The sequence below is a fragment of the Stegostoma tigrinum genome, chromosome 2 (assembly GCF_030684315.1).
Source record: "Stegostoma tigrinum isolate sSteTig4 chromosome 2, sSteTig4.hap1, whole genome shotgun sequence".
Taxonomy (NCBI): Eukaryota; Metazoa; Chordata; class Chondrichthyes; order Orectolobiformes; family Stegostomatidae; genus Stegostoma; species Stegostoma tigrinum.
Window position 1 is genome coordinate 121,450,784 of NC_081355.1, and position 24,827 is coordinate 121,475,610.

At 43.4% G+C, this 24,827-nt stretch overlaps 1 protein-coding gene across 1 annotated transcript in view; it reads left to right on the forward strand.

Moving 5' to 3' along the window:
• Positions 1-2,235: 2,235 nt before the first annotated feature.
• gpr158a (G protein-coupled receptor 158a) overlaps positions 2,236-24,827 on the forward strand; it is a 568,943-nt gene continuing 546,351 nt past the window's right edge. The window contains exon 1 of the mRNA XM_059638942.1: positions 2,236-3,716. Within this exon, the coding sequence (XP_059494925.1) occupies positions 2,845-3,716 (872 nt within the window). The 5' untranslated portion in view covers positions 2,236-2,844. The remainder of the gene's footprint in view (positions 3,717-24,827) is intronic.

A 24,827-nucleotide genomic window follows, 5' to 3' on the forward strand; every position in this document is an offset into this window, starting at 1 on the left:
GGAGGTGAGGTACTCAGCTCAGAACATCCAGTGCCTGACTTCTTCATGGGGCCACACTATTTATGTGGCTAGTCCAATTAAATTTCTGGTTGATGGTGAGGCCAGTGTATACAACAATAGCAATGCCATTGAATATGAAGGTTATCATGCTTCCCGGATGATGTGATGATATAACACAGTATTTACATCTGGTTTTATAATCAATCATTTCTGGATAGATAGACGTACAGGATCAGAATACTTGTGCATGAAACATGCTCATTTCGCCTCCAGTGTCTGGACAGTATCATATAACCTGCTAAATCTTCTACCCCAGCCTTTCCATGAGCTTTTAAATAAAAAATCACAATTCCTTTGAAATCTTTGGTTTCCTTATGCCTTGAGCTGTTCTTTTACTGAATGTCACTTAAAAAAAGTTGTTTAACGTACAGCAGGCTATATAAAAATCTGTATCAGAGATAATAGGAACTGCAGATGCTGGAGAATCTGAGATAACAAGGTGTAGAGCTGGGTGAACACAGCAGACCAAGCCCAAAACGCCAGCCTTCCTGCTCCTAAGGTGCTGCTAGGCCTGCTGTGTTCATCCAGCTCGACACTTTGTTATCGCTATATAAATAAAAACCTTTTATTATCTTTTTGATTGAACATGTTGAAAGGAAAAGGAAAAAAATTGTTTTGCAGCCCACATTCAATCACATCTATCACATCAGCTGTACATAATATGATTTAACTAATATAGGCTTGAGTTTTCATTAAACCAACTGGTTTTAGTAATTAGATGAACACAGCAGGCCGAGCAACACCTTAGGAGCAGGAAGGCTGACGTTTTGGGCTTGGCCTGCTGTGTTCATCCAGCTCTACACCTTGTTAGGAGCAGGAAGGCTGACGTTTCAGGCCTAGACCCTTCTTTAGAAAGTTCTTCATTTCTGAGGAAGGGTCGAGGCCCAAAACGTCAGCTTTCTTGGTCCTCTGATGCTGCTCGGCCTGCTGTGTTCATCCAGCTCTACACCTTGTTATCTCAGATTCTCCAGCATCTGCAGTTCCTACTATCCCTGGTTTGAATGATGAACCTTTACAGTATGTAGTATTATATCCACAAGTTCGTACTTAAACCTACTTGAGCAAAGTGTGCTGCTTAATAGTCTCAAATCATCGTATTCCTGTGACTACTGCTTAATGATCGTCGCTTAGCGTTCGAAGATGATTTATAAAACTCAGGTTATTGTTTAGCTAAAACACAATGTCATGACTGATTTCTTATCACGGAGTAAGAGAAAGTTGTATTTCTTGCGCAACATGTTAAATTTGAATGATTGCCTATAGTCGACATTTTCCATCTTTCAGGGCTGCACAGTTTGCTGCGATAAGAAATGAACAGCGACGGGTTTTGCGAAGAATGTCCGCATTCAGGAGACTTGCCACAACGCGAGCCTCCGAGGTCAGTCACTGTTGAATGCTACGGATCACAGTCGAGGCGCTGTTCTTTCAGCACCAACCGAGAGTTGCCTCTCGTATCGCAGCTCATTTGTGCATTTTTTTGAAAGGAAAAAAAGAGCAACATCGTGCTTAAACTGTTTCGGGGCGATAAAATAATTGGTCAAATAGGACACTGCAGGGTCTGGCATCTTATTATGAGTTGAAGCTGAAATGGAAGCTGAAAGTAGCGTCGCACACAGCGCACAGGAGGTTGCAGACGAAGGGAATTCAGGGAGTCGGCCCAGAGAGATCCGTGTCCCGGGGGCTTTCCGCCTGTCAGCCCCACACGCCCTCGACCCCCACCCCAATTCGCTTAAACGAGACTCGGCCTCAATGTGCCGGGTGGAGTAAGGATAACGACAAGAGGGCACCACACTTCCTCCGCCAAACCCCGCCCCACCACCGTCATTGGTTACGCCCACCGTGACAAGCCACGCCCATCCAACCCAGGCCCGCCCACTACGCTCAAGGCCCCACACCTGCGGGCGGAAACCCCCGCGCCCCGCCCACTTAGGGCAGCCCGGCTGCATCAGTCTCCGCCCCCTTAGCGTTGAGCCTCGCCCCCGCACACACCTTTGTCCAATGGGTGACGGACGCCCCGCCACACTCCATGATTGACAGGCTCTCGCACCATTTAAACATCGGCAGTGCGCCGATGACGCGTCGGGCCGTGTGGGAAACAACCAATCGGAGAACTAGGCGGGGCGGGGGCGTTTCCAATCGGGTGGTGCGGGGCGAGGAGGGGAGGGGCGGGGCTCCGTGTCTGGGCCGGCGGCGTCCGGGCAGACTCACTGGGCATTGCACACAGGGCGGGGAAAGTGTACGCTGGATACCGCGTCCTGGTGATAACACCCCCACACCCTGCCCGCCCCCAGACCACCCATTCACCCACAGTGTCCTCGCCGCTCGCTGGCTGCACTCACTTCCCTTCCCCTGCTGCAAAAGTGGCTGCGAGAGATCCTCCGGCGGGCGATGGGAACGGGGGAAAGTCACCCGGACGGAGAGCACTTCTGGCCCGAGTCGCTGTCGGTGGCGGAGATACTGCGAGGCTGAAGGAGACGCTTGGCGAGAGCGGCGGCTGTGCAGTCGACTGGCATGGGGAAGTGAGAGGAGAAACAGCAGATCAGTGAGTGAGCCGGGGCTGCGGATCCAGAGACAGAGAGAGAGATTCACCCCGGGGGCTGACATCTCAGCACCGCCGCGATGGGTTTCCCTGGGACTGTCTTAGGCGATGTCGAGATGACCTGATTCCTGGCGCCCCGCTTCCACGTTCCTGTCTTTGCTGCCACAGCCTGACTTGAAAGGGCTCGGCGTTTGGTGGTGGGGGAAGTGAAGGTCTGGGGTAAGCCCGGGGGCTCGGCAGGCGAGATGGCAGGTTTCTGGCTGCCTCTAATCCTCCAGCTCGGAGTCATGGCTGGTTCGATCCCCGGCTTGGGGGGCAGACGCACGGCGCCAGAGATGGAGAAAGTGGACACCTATGAGGAGCAGCGACCCGTCTACGAGAGACACCAGTTCCCGGACGCAGCCGACACCGGTGGCGGTGGGGGCAGCTCGCATTCATCCCATCACGAGAGCCTGCCCGTTCCGGTCTGGGCTTTCCTCCACACCGGGGATCCCTCAAAGCTTGGCTACGCTAACTGCACGAAGAGGTACCAATTGTCAAACCTGAAAGAGGCCTCTCACCCGATGCACATCCACCCGTCACTCCACAGTGCCATGGACACTGTCGTCCATGCCAGCAATTTCTTAAACATGATCTTACAGACGAACGGGCTTCGGGAGCTGACCGTCAAGGAAGACATCGAGTGGTATCACGCCCTGGTCAGGAGTATTCTGGAGGCTGATCCCAAAGTCCATCGAGCGGTGGTGACTTTCGATGTTCAGCCGTTCACATCCCCTCCTCAGCTCTTCCTCCAGGCCACCCGGATAGACAACCAAATCTTCCTCCAGGATCTCTCGGCCAGCGCTCGCCACCTGGCAAACCACACCATCGAGACGGAGTGGTTTCACCGCCTGAAGTATCAGCCTTCTGCCGAGGCTTCCCTTCACAGGAAACTGCTGAGAGACGACCTGAGGGCCAGCCCCAGGAGGAGAGGCACGAGGTATCTGGTGGATAAAACTCACATCAAGTGGTCGGCGCCCTACCTGGAATGTGAACACGGCAAGTACAGCCCGCTGTGGCTGCTGACCCTCTCCACCTCCTTCTATGGGCTGAAGCCGGATTTCCAGCCCGAGTTCAGGTGAGCACCGCCTGGCTGTCCGAACTCACGGGTCATTTCGGAGCAAGATTCTGTCAGTTGTCGGCCCCAGCTGTACTAATCCCCAAATTTTCTAACTCGTATAACCAAGGTGGTTACTGTAACACGCCTTTCACTGTATTAAATACTATATTCATGTTTGCGAGGCTGCCTATTTCTCTCTGATATAAGAACGTAAGTAGGTGTTTGATCTGATTGCTTGTTCCGCACCGGGGTTGGGCTGGGGGCGGGGGTCGTGGGTTGGGTGGGGGTGGTAGTGACATTCATGTTGGTGCATGTTAGCAGTTTTTGGAAATTGAAACAAAAGAGAACCTTTTTAGAAAGTGTTCTCGAAGTGAGCTCCCCTTTATACGCGGAGCGAGAGACAGTGAGAAGAGACACTCCTGTATGGGGACAGCTCACAGATGACTGTCCCACAGGAGAACTCGGACGCGTCTGTCTAAGTGAAGATGCTGTTAAATTCTGTCCGAGAGGCTCAGCGGGAAACCTTTTGGGGATCATGACATGTCCTTCCTCTGCATTTGTAAAATAAGAGCGCGTTGTTTATCTCCTGGAAGAAGAGGGAATGCCAGGTCCAGGGTTTGTGGAGACGGTAGATGCTGAATTTGATAGCAGGGTGGCTCGTTTGATCCTGTCGTAATAACACGGCTAATGTTGAACTTGCACGCTTTGGCAGACTGTTTACTATTGCTATATTTTCCAGATATGAATGGGTTCCTTCACATGACGTCAACTCGGTTGAAACCATTAGCAGCAGAGTCCTAGTCTCTGTGTGATGCATGTCAGTGTCTCAATGTCCTGCAGCAAGCTGCCGAGGGTGGGATCAGTCCTGGATAGGGACCAAACTCGGTTCATAATTGCATTATTAGGTTTCTGCCAAGGTGCCGGACAATGATGTTCGCTCTCTAAGTTCGCATGTTTACCCAGACTGGTGCTTTCCCCTCGCTGCAATGGAATTGTATTTCCCCCTGTAATGTAACGTATTCTGATCAACACAACTGATTCATTTTCACGTTGACGCACTCGCCAGATTGCAAAGCGCCCCAGGAGTCAGTTTCGGCATCTCCAAAGAAATGAATTTTCGCTTTGTGAGAAAATTGATGCCACCCCTCTTCCCGCTCCCATTCTCCGCCCCTTTACAATCCCGAACCTTTTAACCACAAACATTAATGCGCCTTGCAAAAGGCCGTTAAAGTTAAACGAGAGGTTCAATCTGAAAGTAGCTCGAAATTCCTTAAAAAAATGCTCGCTTGAGAGTCGCGGGTCAACTGAGACCAAGTGAAATTGGCGCTTGTGCCGCTTCAGGCATCCACTGATCGTGAACATAGTTTGAGCTGATTTGGCACCGCTATATTTGCATTTTCACAATATTTTGAAGTACAACTGTCATCATTATCTCTTAATGCGATTTAAAGTGATATTTATCCCCAGTGGATTATTTGCTCAAAGGAATTTGGACATGAAGCGAGGGCTCACTGAAACTAGACGATGGCAATGAGAGCCAGAAGTTTCTATGACAGTGAGCCTGCTTACACGGTGCCTGTCAATGAAATTCCATTTCACCTCTTGGTTTGCGAATTGCTGATAGTGTGTGGAATAGAGGAACAAATTTTCATTCGGAAATTATTTTTGATGTTTTAGAGCTTTCAGGTATTGTGACTGCTTTTAACACAAGTTTAATATGTTCGATTATCCCCGTCCTCCTGCCTCCGTCGCCAAAATAAATCGCATACCCAACTGACATATACATCAAAGAACAGTCTTAGTTTGATGACAGGTAGTTTAATTGCAATGACTCTTAACTAAACTTACTTTGAAGTTAAACTCTGTGTTTTGCTCCATTACAAAGGGGAATGAATTTGCTCTACAGCAAATTCGAAGTAAGCAATTTAACGGAAGAAGTCCTTGACCAAAAGCTCTAGGAGACTGCTTTCAATGCAGCTTCTTCAGTCAGGCACTGCCCAGAAGCAGTTTCAAGATTTATGTGCTGTGCTTCCTGGCAAATTGTTAGAGATTGGATAATTATAGCAACCAATCACTTCTATCATAGCATAGTAGGATTTTGTATTTTAATTCAGCAAGACCATGCATTTCAATAGGGCCTTGAACCTGGTAAAAACGCTGAAATGGACTTTTATCCAACCAAACTTGAAGCAAAGCCAAGTAAGGAGCTATCAGAGAAGATGATCAAATACTTGCTCAAGGAATGTCATTTAGAAGTATCTTCAGAAAATGAGAAATAGAAGCAAGGGTGGGGCATTCAGCCTCATTCAGATGTTCCTCCATCAGATAAGATCAAACAGATCTGATTGATTGTCCTGTACTTTCTTGACTACCGTCTTTACCCATTGACTTCCTTGTCAGTCCAGGCTGTATCTAACTCAACCTTGAAAATATTCAAAATGTTCAAGTGTTAAAAGCCCCAGCCTCCACCCCTGTCTGGTGAAGAGAATTCCACTAATGCATTCTGGGAAAAAAATAAATCTCCATATTTTTTGCCTTAAATGGAAGTCAATTTATTTTTAAACTACGTCTCCTAGGTCTAGATTCCCTCTTGGGGAAGCATCCTCTCAGTTTCCACCAGGTCAATTTTCCTTTTGATCTTGTATGTTTCAATAAGATAGCCTCTTTTATCCTTCGTGCCAAAGTGAACATGTTCACACTTTCCACATCTCCACATTCGTCCTCACTCACCTAACTAAACTGTATCCCTTTGTAGATTCCTATGTTCTATTTTCAACTTTCTACTACCAGTCCCTGTGGTTTTAGCAAGTTTTGCAACAATACATTTGGTCCCTTCATTCAAGTAGTTGATACAGATTGAAAATAATTAAGGTCCCAGAACTGATTATTGTGGCAGTCAACTCATTGCATCTTGCCAATCCAAAAATGTTTCATTTGTTTAGATCCAAAAATCCCAGAAATTTCTGGAGAAACTCAGCAAATCAGGCAATATCTCGAGAGCTAAAGCAGATTTCATGTTTTGGGTCCAGTGACCCTTCATCAGAACTCTTTTGAAGAAGGATCTCTGGACGTAAAACATTAACTCTGCTTGCCCTCCACAGATGCTGCCAGACCTGTTGAGATTTTTAAGCAGTTTCTAGTTTTATTTCAGATTTCCAACATCTGGAGTTCTTTGTTATATGTTTCCATCTATCTATATTCTGTTCTGTTTGTTAAGGAATCCTCTACGCACTTCAATATGTTACTCTTTATACGAAGAGCACTTATCTTGTGTAGTAATCTTTAATGTGGCACCTTATTAAATGTCTTCTGGAAATCCAACCACACCACATCCACAGGTTACCCTTTATGCTCGTTGCTTATTAATTTCTCAAAAGAAAAATATTGATGAATTAGGCAAACATGATGTACCTTTCACAAAACATATTAACTGTGCCTGATTGCATTAAAATCTTCGAAGTACCCATCTGTAGTCACCATAATAATAGATTCTAGAAATTTTCTGAGATAAATGTTTGGCTAACTAGTCCATAGTTTTAGAGATAATGGGAACTGCAGATGCTGGAGAATCCAAGATAACAAAGTGTGGACCTGGATGAACACAGCAGGCCAAGCAGCATCTCAGGAGCACAAAAGCTGACGTTTCAGGCCTAGACCCTTCATCAGAAAAGGGGGAGGGGGAGAGGGTTCTGAAATAAATAGGGAGAGAGGAGGAGGCGGATCGAAGATGGAAAGAGGAGAAGATAGGTGGAGAGGAGACAGACAAGTTAAAGAGGCGGGGATGGACCCAGTAGAGGAGAGTATGGGTGGAGAGGTAGGGAGAGGATAGATCAGGCTGTGGAGGATGCGACAGGTCAAGGGGGGTGGGATGAGGTTAGTAGGGAAGAATTGGGGGTGTGGCTTGAGGTGGGAGGGGTTTCTTTCTTGAATAGAAATGTTACTTCTAATATTTTCCAAACTGATGAGTTCTTTGCAGCATTGAGGGAATTTTAGAAAAATAAAACCAATGCTCCTACTATCTTAGTAATCACTGAACTTAAAATGAAATCCATTAGGTCCTGGGGTCTTGTCAGTTTTTCATTCTAATAATTTCTCAGTACCTTTCGTTGAATTTGTGATTATTTTAAGCTCCACTCCGCTTTTCACTTCCTGATTCACAGTTTAAGTTTTGGGAATGTTATTGTACGTTCTATGCTGAAGGAAAATGTCTGTTCAGTGCACCTAAGATAACCAAGTGTGGAGCTGGATGAACACGGCAGGCCAAGCAGCATCTCAGGAGTACAAAAGCTGACATTTCGGGCCTAGACCCTTCAAAACAAACATGTAGCTGCAGCAAGCAATTAGGTACCCAGTGCTATCTTGCAAGGGGATTTGACTACAGTGGTAATGCTGCAGCCTTGGTGAGACCACATATAAGTATTGTATACCATGTTTGTCTTCTTGACATAAAAAGCCATACTTGACAGACAGGGAGTGCAACCAAGATTCACCAGACTGATCTCTGTGACGGCAGGATTGTCCTGCGGGGATAGATTGAGGAAGACTGGGCTAGTAGTCTTTGGAATCTGTAAGAATGAGAGCTGATCTAATTAAGACATAAGACATTTTACAGGTCTAGGCGGGATGTTTTTACTGATTGGGAGTGGGGAGCTAGGAATTGGAGCACACAACCTCAGAATATTGGTACATCATTTAGCACTGAGATGAGGAGCGATTTCTTCCCTCAGAGTGGTGAATTTTTAGATTTCTGTAGCCCTGTTGAAACTCAGTCATTGAGTATGTTCAAGGCAAAGATTGATAGATTTCTAGATGTTAAAGAATTTCTAGATAGAAAAGAAACCAAAGAACATGTGGATTGCACAGGAATATGGTGTTGAGGTAGATCAACCACAATCTGGAATGGTGGAGAAAGCTTGGAAAGTTGTGTGCTATGCATCTGCACTTGGTTCCGAAGTTCCTATTACACCATTATATTCATCAGCTGAATGAGTGTTTTTTGATGGCTTTATTAAACTTAAAAGCTGAAGGCTTCTGCACTGCTCCAAAAATCAGTTTTTATTATATTTGTGCAAACTTATGAAGTATGAGTATATACAATGCACCTTTCATCTAAACAATGCTGTAAAAACATTCAGTCAACTGTATTGATGGAATCAGTGACTACATATTCTGACAATATGTGCTTGTGATTTTTAAAATCCAAAATTGAATTAAGAAGTTTGAAGGCAATTGGAAGCTAGAGAGCTTGGGAAAATAAATAGTGATACCTTAAAAGTGTCCATCTGACAGAGGAGGAGGCGTTGAACATCTTAAAACACATAAAAGTGAATAAATCCTCGAGACCTGATCAGATGGACCCTAGAACTTTATAGGAAGTGAGGGAAGTGATTGCTGGGCCCCTTGCTGAGATATTTGCGTCATTGATACCTATGGATGAGGTGGCAGAAGACTGGAGGTTGGCTAACGTGATGCCACTGTTTAACAAAGGTGGTACGGAAAAGCCAGGGAACTATAGACCGGTGAACCTGACATCAGTGGTGGCTAGGTTGTTGGGGGGCATTTTGAGGGACAGGATTTACTTATATTTGGAAAGCCAGGGACTGATTTAGGGATAGTCAACATGGCTTTGTGCTTGGGAAATCATATCTTACTAACTTGATTGTGTTTTTTGAAGAACTGACAAAAAGGATTGATGAAGGCAGAGCAATAGACATTGCCGACATGGACTTCAGTGGGGCATTCAACAAAGCTCCATATGGGAGATGGGTTAGTAAAGTTAGATCAAATGAACAGAGAGAGAACTAGATGTTTGGATATAAAATTGGCCAGAAGGTAGGAGACAGAGGGTGGTGGAGGAGAGATGCATTTTGGACTGTAAGCCCGTGTCCAGCGGTGTGCTGCAGGGATTGGTGCTGGATTCACTGCTTTTTGTCATCTATTTAATTTGGATGTTAAAAGGGAGGTATGGTTAATAAGTTTTCAGATGACTCCAAAATTGTTGGTATAGGGAACAGCAGAAAAGGTTATACACAAAAGAGAAGTTCAGCACAGGAATAGGCCCTTCAGCCCTCCAAGCCTGTGCCAATCATCATGCCCTAACTAAACCATAAAAACAAACCCTGTGCCGTTTTTTGGCCCATATCCTTCCATCCCTTCCCTATTTATGTTACCGTCTAGATGCCTCTTAAATATTGCCAATGTGCCTGCTCCCACTCACTCTTCTGGCAGTGCATTCCAGACTCCTGCCACCGTCTGTGTGAAAAACCATCTGCCTTAAACCTTCCCCTCTCATAGTAAATCAGTGCCCCCTTGTAATTGAAACTTAAACCCTGGGAAAAAGCCTCGAACTACCCACCCTATCTATGCCTCTCAAAATTTTGTAGACCTCTCAGCCGCCATTTTTCCAGTGAAAGTAATCCTAGTCTTTTTAACCTTTTCTCACAACCAATGCCCTTGAGACCAGGCGACATCCTCGTGAACCCTCTCTGTACCCTCTCCAAAGCTTTCATGCCTGTCTGGTAGTGGGGCAACCAAAACTGCACACTATACTCCAAATGTGGACTGACAAGGCTTTTACATAGCTGCAACATGGTTCTCCAACACTTGTACTCCATGCCCCCGTCAATGAAGGCAAGCATGCCACATGCCTTCTTAATCCGTTTGGCCACCTGTGTTACCACTTTTAGGAAACTGTGGACCTGCATGCCCCAATACCTCTGTTTGTTAATGTTCTATTTACAGTATAATTAACACCTAAATTTGATCCTCCAAAATGCATCACGTCACCTTTGTCTGGATTAAACTCCACCTGCCATTTCTGTGCCCAAGTCACCAATCTTTCTATATTCTGCAGCATCCTTTCACAAGCATTGGCACTATCAGCAGCTCCACCAATCTTTGTGTCATCTGCGAACTCACTAATCAGACCACCTACATTTTCCTCCAGATCATTTACTTATACTGCAAACAACAGAGGACCTAAGACTGATCCCTGCGGAACACCACCAGTCACTGGTCCCCATTCTGGAAAACATCCTTCTGCCACTACCCTGTGTCTTCTATGACCGAGCCAGTTTCGTATCCATCTAGCCAGTCCACCCCCAATCACATGTGATTTTGGTTTTTATACCAATCTGCCATGTGGGACTTTATCAAATTCTTTACTAAAGTCCATATCAGCTACATCCATAGCCCTTCCCTCATCAATTATCTTTGTCACCTCTTCAAAACACTCAGGTCATCCTGCCCCCTTGACGTGTCTGTCCTCCCCGGACTGATCTATCCCGTCCCTACCTCCCCCCCCGCTCCATACTCTCCTCTCCACCTATCTTCTTTTCTCTCCATCTTCGGTCCGCCTCCCCCTCTCTCCCTATTTATTTCAGAATCCTCTCCCCATCCCCCTTTTCTGATGAAGGGTCTAGGCCCGAAACGTCAGCTTTTGTGCTCCTAAGATACTGCTTGGCCTGCTGTGTTCATCCAGCTCCACACTTTGTTATCTTGGTAAGACATGACCTTCCCCATAAAAATCCATGCTGCCTGTCACTAACTAGTCCATTTTCTTGCAAAAGTGCATATATGTTGTGCTTCACTATCTTCTTCAAGAGCTTCCCCATCACAGATATTAAGTGATAATGGGAACTGCAGATGCTGGAGAATCCAAGATAATAAAATGTGAGGCTGGATGAACACAGCAGGCCCAGCAGCATCTCAGGAGCACAAAAGCTGATGTTATGTTCGTCAGAGAGGGGAATGGGGTGAGGGTTCTGGAATAAATAGGGAGAGAGAGGGAGGCGGAGTGAAGATGGAGAGAAAAGAAGATAGGTGGAGAGGAGAGTATAGGTGGGGAGGTAGGGAGGGGATAGGTCAGTCCAGGGAAGACGGACAGGTCAAGGAGGTGGGATGAGGTTAGTAGGTAGGAGATGGAGGTGCGGCTTGGGGTGGGAGGAAGGGATGGGTGAGAGGAAGAACAGGTTAGGGAGGCAGAGACAGGCTGGACTGGTTTTGGGATGCAGTGGGTGGAGGGGAAGAGCTGGGCTGGTTGTGTGGTGCAGTGGGGGGAGGGGACGAACTGGGCTGGTTTTGGTATGCGGTGGGGGAAGGGGAGATTTTGAAGCTGGTGAAGTCCACATTGATACCATTGGGCTGCAGGGTTCCCAAGCGGAATATGAGTTGCTGTTCCTGCAACCTTCGGGTGGCATCATTGTGGCAGTGCAGGAGGCCCATGATGGACATGTCATCTAAAGAATGGGAGGGGGAGTGGAAGTGGTTAGCGACTGGGAGGAGCAGTTGTTTATTGCGAACCGAGCGGAGGTGTTCTGCAAAGCGGTCCCCAAGCCTCCGCTTGGTTTCCCCAATGTAGAGGAATTATCTCTAATAAAATGTGAGGCTGGATGAACACAGCAGGCCCAGTAGCATCTCAGGAGCACAAAAGCTGACGTTTTGGGCCTAGCCCCTGCATCTGTACTGGTTTATAATTTCCTGGATTATCCCTGCTTCCTTTCCTAAACAAACGAACAATATTGGCTAATCTCCAGTACCCTGGAACCTCGGCTATTGCCAAGGCCGATGTGACAATATCAGCTAATGCCCCAGCTATTTCTTCCCTTGCCTCTCGCAGTAACCAGGGATAGATCCCAACTAGCCCTGGGGACTTGTCAACCATAATGCAACTTTGGATCCCCAATTTTGGATTCTTCCTTCACTTTATTGACATTTTCTTGAATATTCACACACCCATCCCTGACCTCAACATTAGTCATATTCTTCTTGGTGAATACCAATACAAAATACTCATTGAGGATCTCTCCCACTTCCTGTGACTCCTTGCATAAATTCCCTCCTTTGTCCTTGAGTGGGCCTACTCTTTCCCTTGCCATCCTCTTTCTTCTAATATATATATATATAAAAAGCCTTGGGATTCTCATTGACCCTGTTTGCTAAAGATATTTCTTGACCCGTTTTAGCCTTCCTAATTCTGCATTTAAGTTCCTTCCTAATTTCTCTGTACTCCTCAAGGGCTTTGTCAGTTTGTAGCTACATAGACCTACTGTATGCTTCCTTTTCCTTTTTGACTAAGTTTACAATTTCCCTTGTCAACCATGGCTCCTGAATCCTGACATCCCATCCTTTAGTTTTGCAGAGACATGCATATCTTGCACTTTAATCAATAGTCTTTAAAAACCTCCCACATGCCAGACATAGATTTGCCCTCAAATAACTGCTCCCAATCCACATCCCCAGTTCCTGTCTAATTTGGATGTAATTGGCCCTTGCCCAATTAACCACTGCCACCTGAGGGCAAATTTTGTCCTTGTTACCTCAGCGTACATCGGGATCTTGATCAGATGGGCTGAGGAATGGCAGATGAAGTTTAACCTCGATAAATGTGAGGTGCTACATTTTGTTAGAGCAAAAGAAGACAGGACTTATACACATATCATTAAGGCCGTGGGGAGTGTTGCTGATCAAAGGGATCTTGGAGTGCAGGTTCATAGTTTCTTAAAAGTGGAGTTGCAGGTAAACAGGTTAGTGAAGAAGGCATTGGTATGCTTTATTGGTCAGTGCATTGAGTATAAGAGCTGAGATATCATGTTGCAGCCGTGCAGGACATCGGTTAGGAATATTGCGTTCAGTTCTGGTCTCTTTGCTATAGGAAGGATGTTGTTAAACTTGAAAGGGTTCAGAAAAGATTTTCAAGGATGTTGCTGGGGTTGGAGGGTTTGAGCTATAGGGAGAGACTGATTAGGCTAGGGCTATTTTCTCTGGAGTGCTGGAGGCTGAGGGGTGATCTTAGAGAGATTTATAAAATCATGAGGGGCATGGATGGGGTGAATAGTCAAGGTCTTTTCCCCAGAGTAGGAGAATCTAGTTCTACACAGCATAGGTTTAAGGTGAGAGAGGAAAGATTGAAAAGGGGCCTAAAAGGCAACTTTTTCATGCAGAGGATGGTACATGTCTGGAAGTAACTGCTTCAGGGTGTGGCAGAGGTGGTGATAATTACAACATTTAAAAGTCATCCAGAAGGGTACATGAATGCGAAGGGTTTGGAGAGATGTGGGCCAAATGTTGGCAAATGGGATTAGACTAATTTAGGTTATCTGGTTGGCACAGATGTGTCGCACTGCGTGGTCTGTTTCTGTCCTGTACATGTCTATGATTCTATGACACTAAATCTCAAAAACTTGCTCAAATTAATTGATTGCTTTATTGTAAATCCAGTCTGGGTGGACTTTTGTCGCGATCATTTCCACCCTGATTTTGGGACTATTTTTCAGTTCTTAACAATGTTTCATTTCGGAGCATGAAGCCTGTCAGCATTTTGCTGCAGACAACCAAATTGTGGGTTGCTTCATGATATCCAAGCATTTACGGACAGCTGACATGATCAGGAGGTGGGAGCTTAATGTTGTGAACCCTTTTTAAAGCCTTCAAGGCCAGCCTGAGAGCATCAGCACCAAAGGAACATGGTATCAAATCAGTAACCTAGTTATTTGTCATGGTATGTCCTATAAATGAGCATTGTCTTTAAAGGCAGTGCATGACAAGGGGATTTTTTTTCCCTCTGGAAAGTGGCAGATAAAGGTAGATGATGGAAACATGACTAGTAGCTGCCAGAGAGGTTAGCAGCTGCATGGGGTTTAATAGGACTTTCTGAGGTGTCTGGCAAAATGAGTAATGTAACAGCAAGCTGTCAGCCGTGAGGGTCTTAAAGGGACAACACAGCCCAGAGCATAAGGGCAGTGCAGAGGAATATCTAGGATGTGTGTGCCAACTACCCATCCTCACCCGTGGATAGTCACACCCGACAATCCTCTGAATGAATGTTGGCTAGCCAACTACCACGAACAGACTGTGTGTAATACATTTTGAAATATTGACTTGTCCATTGCAGAGGTTGAGGCCTGGATGCATGTTCCTCATACCACATAAGTGAGCTTGTGCAGATGAACCATGAAAGGACTGAGGCAGGAAGTGATGATGTGGATGGTTTCACTGTCCTTGAGATCCCATCTTCTGAAGCTGACCCCTTTGCTACTCTGAGATAAACACTAATCCTCAAGTACCATTACTGAGGATTATCCTGCATAATCGTGGCTGGTGCAAGCTCCCACAGTGCCACTGTAAGTATTGCCACCTCTGGAAAAGATACCATAGACATCTCAGTCACCACTGTAACCTCATGAGTAACCGGCATCTATATCAGTTCCAGAAACAGAGGAGAAACATGGAGGAGCTCTCTCAAAAGGGAAGTGTACTGTACCAGGAGCATCACTCAGGGTTGCACATGTGAAGAGATTCTAAACATTGTATTCAATGCCTGTATTTTCATATGAATTAAAAGGCTGATGATGAAAACTGACAGGTCTCATATCTTTTGTTCAATGAAGTCGCAACCTCAATAAGCCTTGATTGTGTGCACAGTCTGAATGTCAAGTGATCATGTATATTGTGGAAGACTTGCTGTATTCTGATTGCTGAGCTCCAGAAGAACTAAATCTGGTGTTGGACTGTGGTTAGGGGCTGCTAAATATAAAACTGGATGAATGGATTCAGTACTTCCATTGGATGATCTGTCATTTCAGGAGAAGCATTCCCAGATCAGGGCACCCTGGAATTTCCTGTCATCCTGGCCACTGTGTTTCATTTTTCAACTATGGGCATTTGTCTGGTTCAACATTTGTCCATTGCTAATTATTCTAACTGAATGGCTAGCTAGGTTATTTCAGAGGGCAGTTAAAAGTCACCCATATTGCTGTGAATATAGAATCACATGTAGGCCAGACAGCTAAGGATAGCAGATGTCCTTCCCTAGAGGACATGAGTGAAACAGACGGAGTTTTATTTTATGATCATTGACAGTGGTTTCATGACCACTAATAGGCTAGCCTTTTATTGTAGATTTTATCAAATGTAAATTTCATTAAGTGCCACAGTGTGGTATGACCCCAAGCTTTCAAAACATTAGTTTGGAGTTTTGCATTACTAGTCCAGTAACGTTGCCATTATGCCACAACCTCCCCACATGCTCCCAATCTCTGGGTGGTCGTGATGCCCTTCTGCTTGGTCTTCACCAAAATCCTCATCTTTCAACAAGATTGCACATTTCCTGATGGAGCTTCTCTAGGTTCACACTTCTCTGAATAGTTGTGTTCTATAGATCACAGCAAATTACAATGATGTGGGAAACCCATAAGGTCCATACTGAAGGACAGTCTGTAAGTGTTCAAAGTACTAGGCAAGCATCTTCTGGAGGACTGGCCTGTTTAATAAAATCCTTCTGCTGACTTTGCCTCTGTGCCTCAGTTCTCGGGTCAGCATCCACTCCTTTATAAGGTATCTTTTGCCTGCCAGGAGCCCTCCACAGAGACCAGGTGGTGGAATGAATAGCTGTATATCTGTGACTATCTCACCACGAATAGCAGATGTTTCGTCTTGTGGGGGAATTAAGAACTACGTATCACTACCGAAAAGTCAGGGAATGGCTATTTAAAGAAGCTAATTTTCTTTCAAAGAGTCATAAGTCTTTGAAGCTTTTCTTGAAAGAGTGGCTGGACCAGAGTCCTTGAATATTTTTAAGTAGAGATAGATAGATAGATATGTTTAAGCAAAGGGTTGAAATATTCCCAGCAGTCAGCCTGGAACATGGATTTTGAATTACTATTTGATCAGCCATAATCTTATTAAATGGCAGAGCAGGCTCGAGGGGTTGAATGGCCTATTCCTCCTTCTGATTTGTATGATCATATGTCCTTCCATTGATGCAAATCCCAAGGTTCTCTGACTTGGCAAATACCTGCTGCTCTCAGAAAATGTGTCTGTCACCTGAGATGTGCAGCTGTGGGTAACCAATTCCAAGACTTCTCAGGCCAAGTTGTAAAATGTTCAACGTCACTTTCAGCTTGACAACTACTGGCATAGCCCTTGAATGATAAGAGTAATAAGGCCTTGAGTTGGGTGCTCAACTGAATGACAGTCTACCTCAGTAGATACGGCACTGCTGCTCTGACATGCTGGAGAAGCTGATCCTCTAACAACACACTAGCTTCTGCACCAATCCTAAAACTGTCCTTACACTATGTCAGGCCAATGGCTGTGCCTGAGCTTATGTATGCTAGTCCCCTTTTTGTACAGAGCATTTAATAGCTGTCACTTCAGTTAAGAAGTTCCTGCTGGGCTACCACCTCATCTACTTGGACAACTCACAGTATGGGGCCTGTGTGCCTCTGAGAAAATGACCTCTCAAGTACCTCCTGCTTCAGCTCACTAATTGCTTTCCTGCCACTGGGTAGATGTCCATTCTCAACGGCTCTGGAAAAATCGTGAGGAGATAACAACACGTTAGGTAAACAGCACACTGCTCTGCTGCATAAATGTTGCTACCTGCCTGTCTTCTATCTGACCTTCATCTCCTTACCAAAATCCAGCCCTTCTTGTTAAGTAAGGTTTAGAGGAACATAACACTGTATTAGTAGCATGCCTGTCCATTAAAGAAAGTCTTAATTGTGAGAAAATAAACTTTCCTTGTTAATGTTACCTTAACATAAAACGTAAAAATAATAGTTGAACTTTGAGGGTGCTAATTATTTTTTTTTGACAGAAGAGATATAAAAATTGATTATTTGAAATTGTGGGGCAGAAATTCCAGTTGCTAATAGTTGAGACTAATAAAGACAGTATCAGAATGGCAGATCAACAAGTGTCATTTTCCTCATTCTAAGTTGATTTACTTGAATTTTTTTTTTACCTGTATTGGTGCTCATTTTCACCCAGGTCAAGCAATGACTGAACTGGATAAAAGGCAGGAGCCATGAATCGATTGCATGTACAACTATGCTAAGATGAAGTTTGACTGTACATTCACTGACAGCTTGCAACATCTGGAAGTCAGGACTTTGATTGCAATCTTGCCAAAATTTCTTCATCATATGCATAGTAAATGAGATGACAGCTTTTGGATTAGATATCAAAATGCTTGCCACTTTTGGCACGGGGCTGCTTGATCTGGGTTACTGAATCCATCAGTTTGATTCAGAAGCAAAGGAACATGGAAGAATATGGGGGAAAATGTAACAATGATTTATGAACGACTACAAAGTAAAATGAATACTTTACAATACATTATACTCAGTTTCCAATCATCATAAACTGTGTTAAGCCTTGTATTGCCAAATGACGGTGATTTTAATTAAAATGGAGATAGGTAACTCATTGCTGATTTGCTATTTTATTAATTTTGCTAACTGATCCCTGCCAGTATTGTTTACAGGCAGTAATCAACAACAGTGTGAGGTGTTACGAAAGGGCACAGTTAAACCCAGGGCAATATTTGAACAGAGAATATAGAAAATCAGCCTTATTGAATGAGGAGACAATAACATATGGTAAATTTGTGTTAACTTCTCCTGGTAGCTTTAGTAGATAACATCAGATAGCTCAAGATTGTCACATTCAAATAGTTTTCTGCATCACTATCTTGAAAAGAAATTGGTGAGTGTCAGTAAGCTAACAAACTCACAATGCAATGATCATTTAACAAGTGGTCTGCAGAAAGCAATGAGATGCAACGTGACTAGAAAAGCAAAGAACATTTATGCCAATATTTGCACTGAATGGTAGTCTGCAGACAAAATCCTAAGGTTTCAACATATCTGGAGGAACAGAACAATCAATTAAGCATTGACAATTCCAGGAAAAAGAATGTGCTTCAAGTGAATACAGATCATAGTTAGGGCTACAGCACCATAGTAGTGATTTTCTCTCTCTCTCTCTCCCTCTTTCTCTCTCTTTCACTCTCTCCCTCACTCCTCCCATTCAGTAGGTTTTAGAAACAGATTTTTCTATATTAATTCCTCTGTGATTTGAGCGACATAGGGTAATTTCACTCTTGACAATAGCCATGAACTGAAGTATGATAAGAATTACACCCCCACACGCGCACACACGCGCACGCACGCACACACACACACACACACACACACACACAAAATAGGTACAATTATACTCTTGTCTGACTTGAATTAGCAAGGGAAATTGAAAAGCAATGGAGGAGATAGAAACTGAGACTCACCCGTATTAGTTGCTTACTGAAAACTGTCCCTTGTGTATTGGTGACAGTATTGTGATTAGTATATTCTAGATGCAAAGGCATGTGATAAATCTTTGAGGCATTTTCAGGAAGATTCCCTTCAGCACGTTGAGGTGGTAACTACTGCAACATGCAAACAGTCAGCAATTGCACTTAGGTGCTTTTGTTTTGTGGCATCCCTTTGAAATCTGAGAAAATGTGAGCATGAATCTAGATTTTCTTGTAGTTGGAATTTGAATTTTATCCTTAGTACTTTTATTTCTATCACATGGCACTGTCTTGATTCATAGATATAATGGAGCAGCTTCCCTGGTTAAAGAAACAATGCTTGTACTATTAATTGAGAGGGTTGTACTGCTTAAAATGTTACATAAACTTGTTGACTTTATTTTAGCATACAGCTTTGCCCTCAACTTTACATCAGTAATACTGTCTCGAATTCCTACCAATCTCTCTGGTTCTCAACATCAACTTACTTTGGTTATACTATCATTATAAATTGTATTTCAGTAAACTCCCCTTTATCTTGAATTCTCAAGCAGCCAGCAAAAAATTTCAAAGAAAAATTTCCATTTTTAAAGCTTGTTCAAAAACATATGTTTAAACTTTGCATGTCAATTTGGATTGTCGACCTCTTTCACTGCCTTTATAGTGGCAGCTAGTTGAATTTGTGGTCACACTATATCTGAAATCTCTCACCCATCACTCTGCAACAGCAACTAAGAAGACTTTCACTCAAGGACTAAAATCAAAATGTATTGTTTTGACTTTGAAACATAATAAGAAACTATGTGAAAAACTAGAAAGGGATGAAAATTGCAATGCACTCATTCAGGAATTCAATGATTCATCAGTGACCTGTGACATTAAAATGCAAAGTAGAAAGTTTAAAGAGTTAGAACATAGAACATAGAAAAGTACAGCACAGTACAGGCCCTTCGGCCCACGATGTCGTGCCGTGGAATAATCTTAATCCAAAACTAAAATAACCTAACCTACATTCCCCTCAATTCACTGCTGTCCATGTACATGTCCAACAGTCGCTTAAATGTCACTAATGACTCCGCTTCCACAACTACCACTGGTAAACTATTCCATGCACTCACAACTCTCTGAGTGAAGAACCTCCCTCTGACGTCTCCTCTATACCTTCCTCCTAACACCTTAAAACTATGACCCCTCGTGGCAGTCAATCCTGCCCTGGGGAAAAGTCTCTGGCTATCGACTCTATCCATGCCTCTCATTACCTTGTGCAGTTCTCTGTGAAATCTGAGAGTGATAAAAGCGTGAAATAAGATCATATACTTCATACTTTTAAGTTTGAAGACTGGGATCACGCATTGTAAGATTCATTCTTGTTAAAGAAATTGGAAGGTGCATGTATATCTGGACCAATTCTAGTGGGAAAGAGGAAGGAATTTTATGAGAAGAAGAATATTATGGAGTTGGATGTCTTTCTCAAGGATGGCCCATTCGCTTTATGATATGGCATCCAAAAGGTTAACATATCAGATGAAAAGAAATCTACAGATATGAAATAGACTGCAGATATCTGTGAAATATTTAATAAGCTTATGATTGAACATGACCTGACTGCTGAGCAAATCTATAGTAATGCTGAGACAGGGTTAATGTGGTGAAGCCTTCCAAGCACAACCTTAGGTGGTGCTGATGAAAAGGTTTTAAGTAAAAGAAAGATCTTATAATGGTGCTTTTGCGTGTGAATGCTGTGAGAATGCATGAAGTGAAATCGACTGTTAATGGAAAATATACAAAACCACAAGATGTTTCAAAAGCATAATTCACCTTGCTGTTGATTACAAAGTCCAAAGTAATACTTGGATGGACACAGACTTCTTTTAATGTCCGTTTCATCTTGTTTTTGAGCCTAGTGTGAAGAATATTTGATACAGAAGGAATGCATGGAAATTGCAAAGTTGTGCTTTTCATGATAACTGTCATGCTGATCTCCCTGCACAAGAGCCTGTTAATGGTAATATCCTTGTGTGTTTCTCCCTGATAATGTAATAAATTTGATTAGGCCAATGTATCGGGTGTGATCCAAAATTTAAAAATGTTTTACTGCCATGATTTCTTGAGAAAGTTGACAAACAATGAAGGAAATGTATATATGTTATGCGTTTCAATGTCATGCATTACACTTCCTATTCTTTTGAAATTACTGTTTCTAAGGTTTTGGAGTAGATCTCTAGCTCGGGTTGTGGGTGTTGAGTCTGATTGGGTCGCTGAGCTGGTTTGTTGTTCCGCAGACGTTTGATTACCATGCTGGGTAACATCGTCAGTGCAGCCTCTCATGGAGCGTCGGTGTGTTTTCCCACCTGGTTTTTAAACTCTGGGGTCTATTGAGTTGGATTGCCTCACTTCTGGTTTTCCAGGACAACACCAAGATCCTGGGACAGAGACAAGCACGAGAATTCCTGGAAGCATGGCACTCCATGAAGCAGGCTATTAATAAACAAGTTGAACTCGACATACATTCCACCGCGGAGGAAAACCGGAAGTGAGGCAATCCACCTCGATGGACCTCTGCGAAACAATAAACCAGCTTGGCAAGCCAACCAACCTCAACAAATTACTGTTTCTTCAGATCTTACAAAAACGCAGTTAACCAAATTTGTAGTGTTATGAACAGTTCTAAATGGTTATACTAACTTTTACAAATTTGAAAATACTTATATCTGAGCATGATATAGGATTAAATTCATTCCTCTCCTAAAATTGTTTTTTTTCACATTGTGAATGGTGAGTGTGATAAGCATTACTGAAAATTCAAGGCAATGCTGAAGTGGTAAGTTTTTCTTTTGGTGAGGATGCCAGATTCATTTCCCTACTCAGTTTCCAGCAATTGAGAAATGATCCGGTAATTGTTTGATTTTGCAAATCCATTTGTCTGCTAGATGATCTAGATCCTGGTCATAAATAATTTTGATATGTTCTTTTGAACAACAAATTTCAGATCCATAACTCAAACATATTACGTGCCTTAGGAAGCATTCATTTGCCATTTTACAGTTTGCTTGTATGGATGTCTGAACTTTCAACATTTGGACCAATGCTTCTTTTGAAACAAAATCAGATTAAACCTATTCTCAACATTTTTCATAATCTACTGGTTCTCAGCAGCTCACAGTCTGGACCTTTTGATCATTCCAGAAAGCTGCACTTCTACTTTGTCAGATAACAAGGTGTAGAGCTGGATGAACACAGCAGGCCAAGCAGCATCAGAGGAGCAGGAAGGCTGACGTTTTGGGCCTAGACCATCCCGCAGAAAATTTCTTTTCTGAATACATTTTCTGAAGAAGGGTCTAGACCCAAAATGTCAAGCCTTCCTGCTCCTCTGATGTGCTTGGCTTGCTGTGTTCATCCAGCTCTACACCTTGTTATCGCTCTTCTACTTTGCTGTGTTTACAGATGTAGAAATATATTAGCACACAACTAATTGTTCCCCACAGTATCTTTTAGGAATGTTATCATCTCGAACTTTGTAGTGATGAAAGGATAAATCATGTTGAGATATGAGCAGCAGAACACCTGATATTTATCTTGTGAGGGTGTATATCTTCTTGTTATAATTCCCAATTGCCACATGCAGTGATAACATGGTTTCTATTATCTAGCCTGAATGCTCCATTTATTTATCAAACTGTGACTAATTGGATGTCATGATTTGCCAAGATATGCACAAATTTCCTGGAACATATGGAATCTCAACTTTGCTGCTTGTTCAGAATGTGATACCCTGGGGATTGTATGATAATAAATACATTCTGTATTTGTAACTTCACTGCAGTCCTACCTTTGTAAGTTTACTTAGCATCAAGGTGTATCTGTTGCAACATTAGAGCATAAGACACAGGACCAGAATTACACCATTCGGACCACCAAGTCCATTCTGCAATTTGATCATGATTGATATGCTTCTCAACCCCATTCTCCTGCCTTCTCCCTGTAAACCTTGATACTAATCAAGAACCTGTTTATCTCTATCTTAAATATACTCAATGACTTGGCCCCACAGCCCTTGTGGAAATGGGTTTCACAGATTCACCACTCTCTGGCTGAAGAAATTCCTCCACATCTCAATTCGAAAGACTCATCCCTCCAGCCTGAGGCTGTGCCCTCAGATCTTACTCTCTCCAACTAGTGGAAACATCTTCTCCACATTCACTCTATCTGGGCTTCTCGGTATTCTGTAAGTTTCAATCAGATCCCCATCATTCTTCCAAACTCCATTCAGTACGGATGCAGAGTCCACAAGCAATCATCACATGACAAGCCCTGCATCCCCGCAATCATTCTTATAAACCTCCTCTGGACCCCCTCCAATGGCAGCACATTCTTCCTTCAATAATGGACCCAAATTACTCATCATGTTTGAAATACGGACTGACCAGAGACTTATGCAGCCTCAGCAGTACATTTCGTTTCTTGTATTTTAGCCCTATTGAAATGAATGCTAACATTGCTTTTGTCTTTGCAACCGTCAACTGAACCTGTATGTTTACCTTAAGAGAATCTTGAACTAGCATTCCTAAGTCCCTTTGCGCTTCAGATTTCTGAAGCCTTTCCCCATTTTGAAAATTGTCTATGCCTCCATTCTCCTGACCAAAGTGCATAACCTCATACTTTCCTTTTTGTATTCCATCTGCCACTTCTTTGAACACTTTCCTATACTGTACAAGTCCTCTGCACCTCCCCACTCCCTTGACATTAGCTGCCCTCCACCTATCCTTGTGTCATCTGAAACATAGCAATGATGCCCTCAATTCCTTCATCCAGATTGTTAATGTATAATGTGAGTATTTGTTGTCCCAATGCAGCCCCCTGTGGAATTTCACTATCACCTGCTGTTATTCTGAAAAAGACTCCTTTGTTCCTAGTCTCTGCCTTTTGCCAGTCAGCCAATCCCCTATCCGTGATAGTACCATGCCCCCCATACCACGGGCTATTATCTAATTTTGCAGGCTCCTGTATGGCCTCTTGTTGAAGGCCTTCTGGAAATCAAATAGGTACAGCTTTCAGTGAAAGACACCATGAGGGTTTCAGAATTGCCTATTTGGTTCCTCTATGATTTCTTTGTTCCTCATTATTACATCTCAGCCTCAATTTTCAGTGCTCCAATGTTCACTGTTGTGTCCCTCTTAGCTTTCAGATATCAAAAAGTCTCTTACAGTCTTCTTTTATATTATTAGTTATACTCTCATTTTTAATCTTCAAACCCTCTTTTTTTTTTATTTATCCTCTGCTGGTTCTTAAAGGCTTCCGAATTCTCGAGCTTCCCATTAACCTTTGCCACATGGTATATTTTTATTTTGCTTTCACATTGTCCCTGACTTTCCTTGTCAGCCATGGCTGCCTTATCCTCCCCAAAGTGATTAATTCTTCCTTGTGATGAAGTCCTGCTGTGCCTTCTGAATTACCCCCAGAAACTCCTGCCATTGCTGTTCTACTGTCTTCCCTTCCAATCAATTTAGCTCAGCTCCTCCCTCATGGCTTTGTAGTTACCTTCACTCAACTGTAATATGTTACATCTGATTCCACCTTCTCGTCTCAAACAACAGGATGAATTCTATCATAGTATGGTCACTGTCCCCTCGAGGTACCTTCACCTTAAGCTCCCTCCTCAGCTCTGTCTCATTATACATCATCAAATCCAGAATTGCCTGTTTTCTCGTGGTCTCTCCCACAAGCTTCTCCAAAAAACATCACATAGACTTTCAGGAATTACTTTTCTGGAGATCCACTAGTCCACCTGCATATTGAAGACTCCTCTGATTTCAGTAATAGTGCCTATCTTACTTACCTTTCCATCTCCTGATTTATTTTCTTCTCCACACCTTGATTACTGCTAGCATGCAGCATGAATTTAAGTACAACACCTTCAGTCCTGCATTGACTGTCCCCTTCTTATAGTTATCCCCTTATCTGCTGTATCTAAAGTTAGAGTTCTGACCCTTCCCATACTTTCTATCCTATTACTTGTTCTGGAAACTTTAATAACTGAGCTGGAAGGTTCGTTTTCA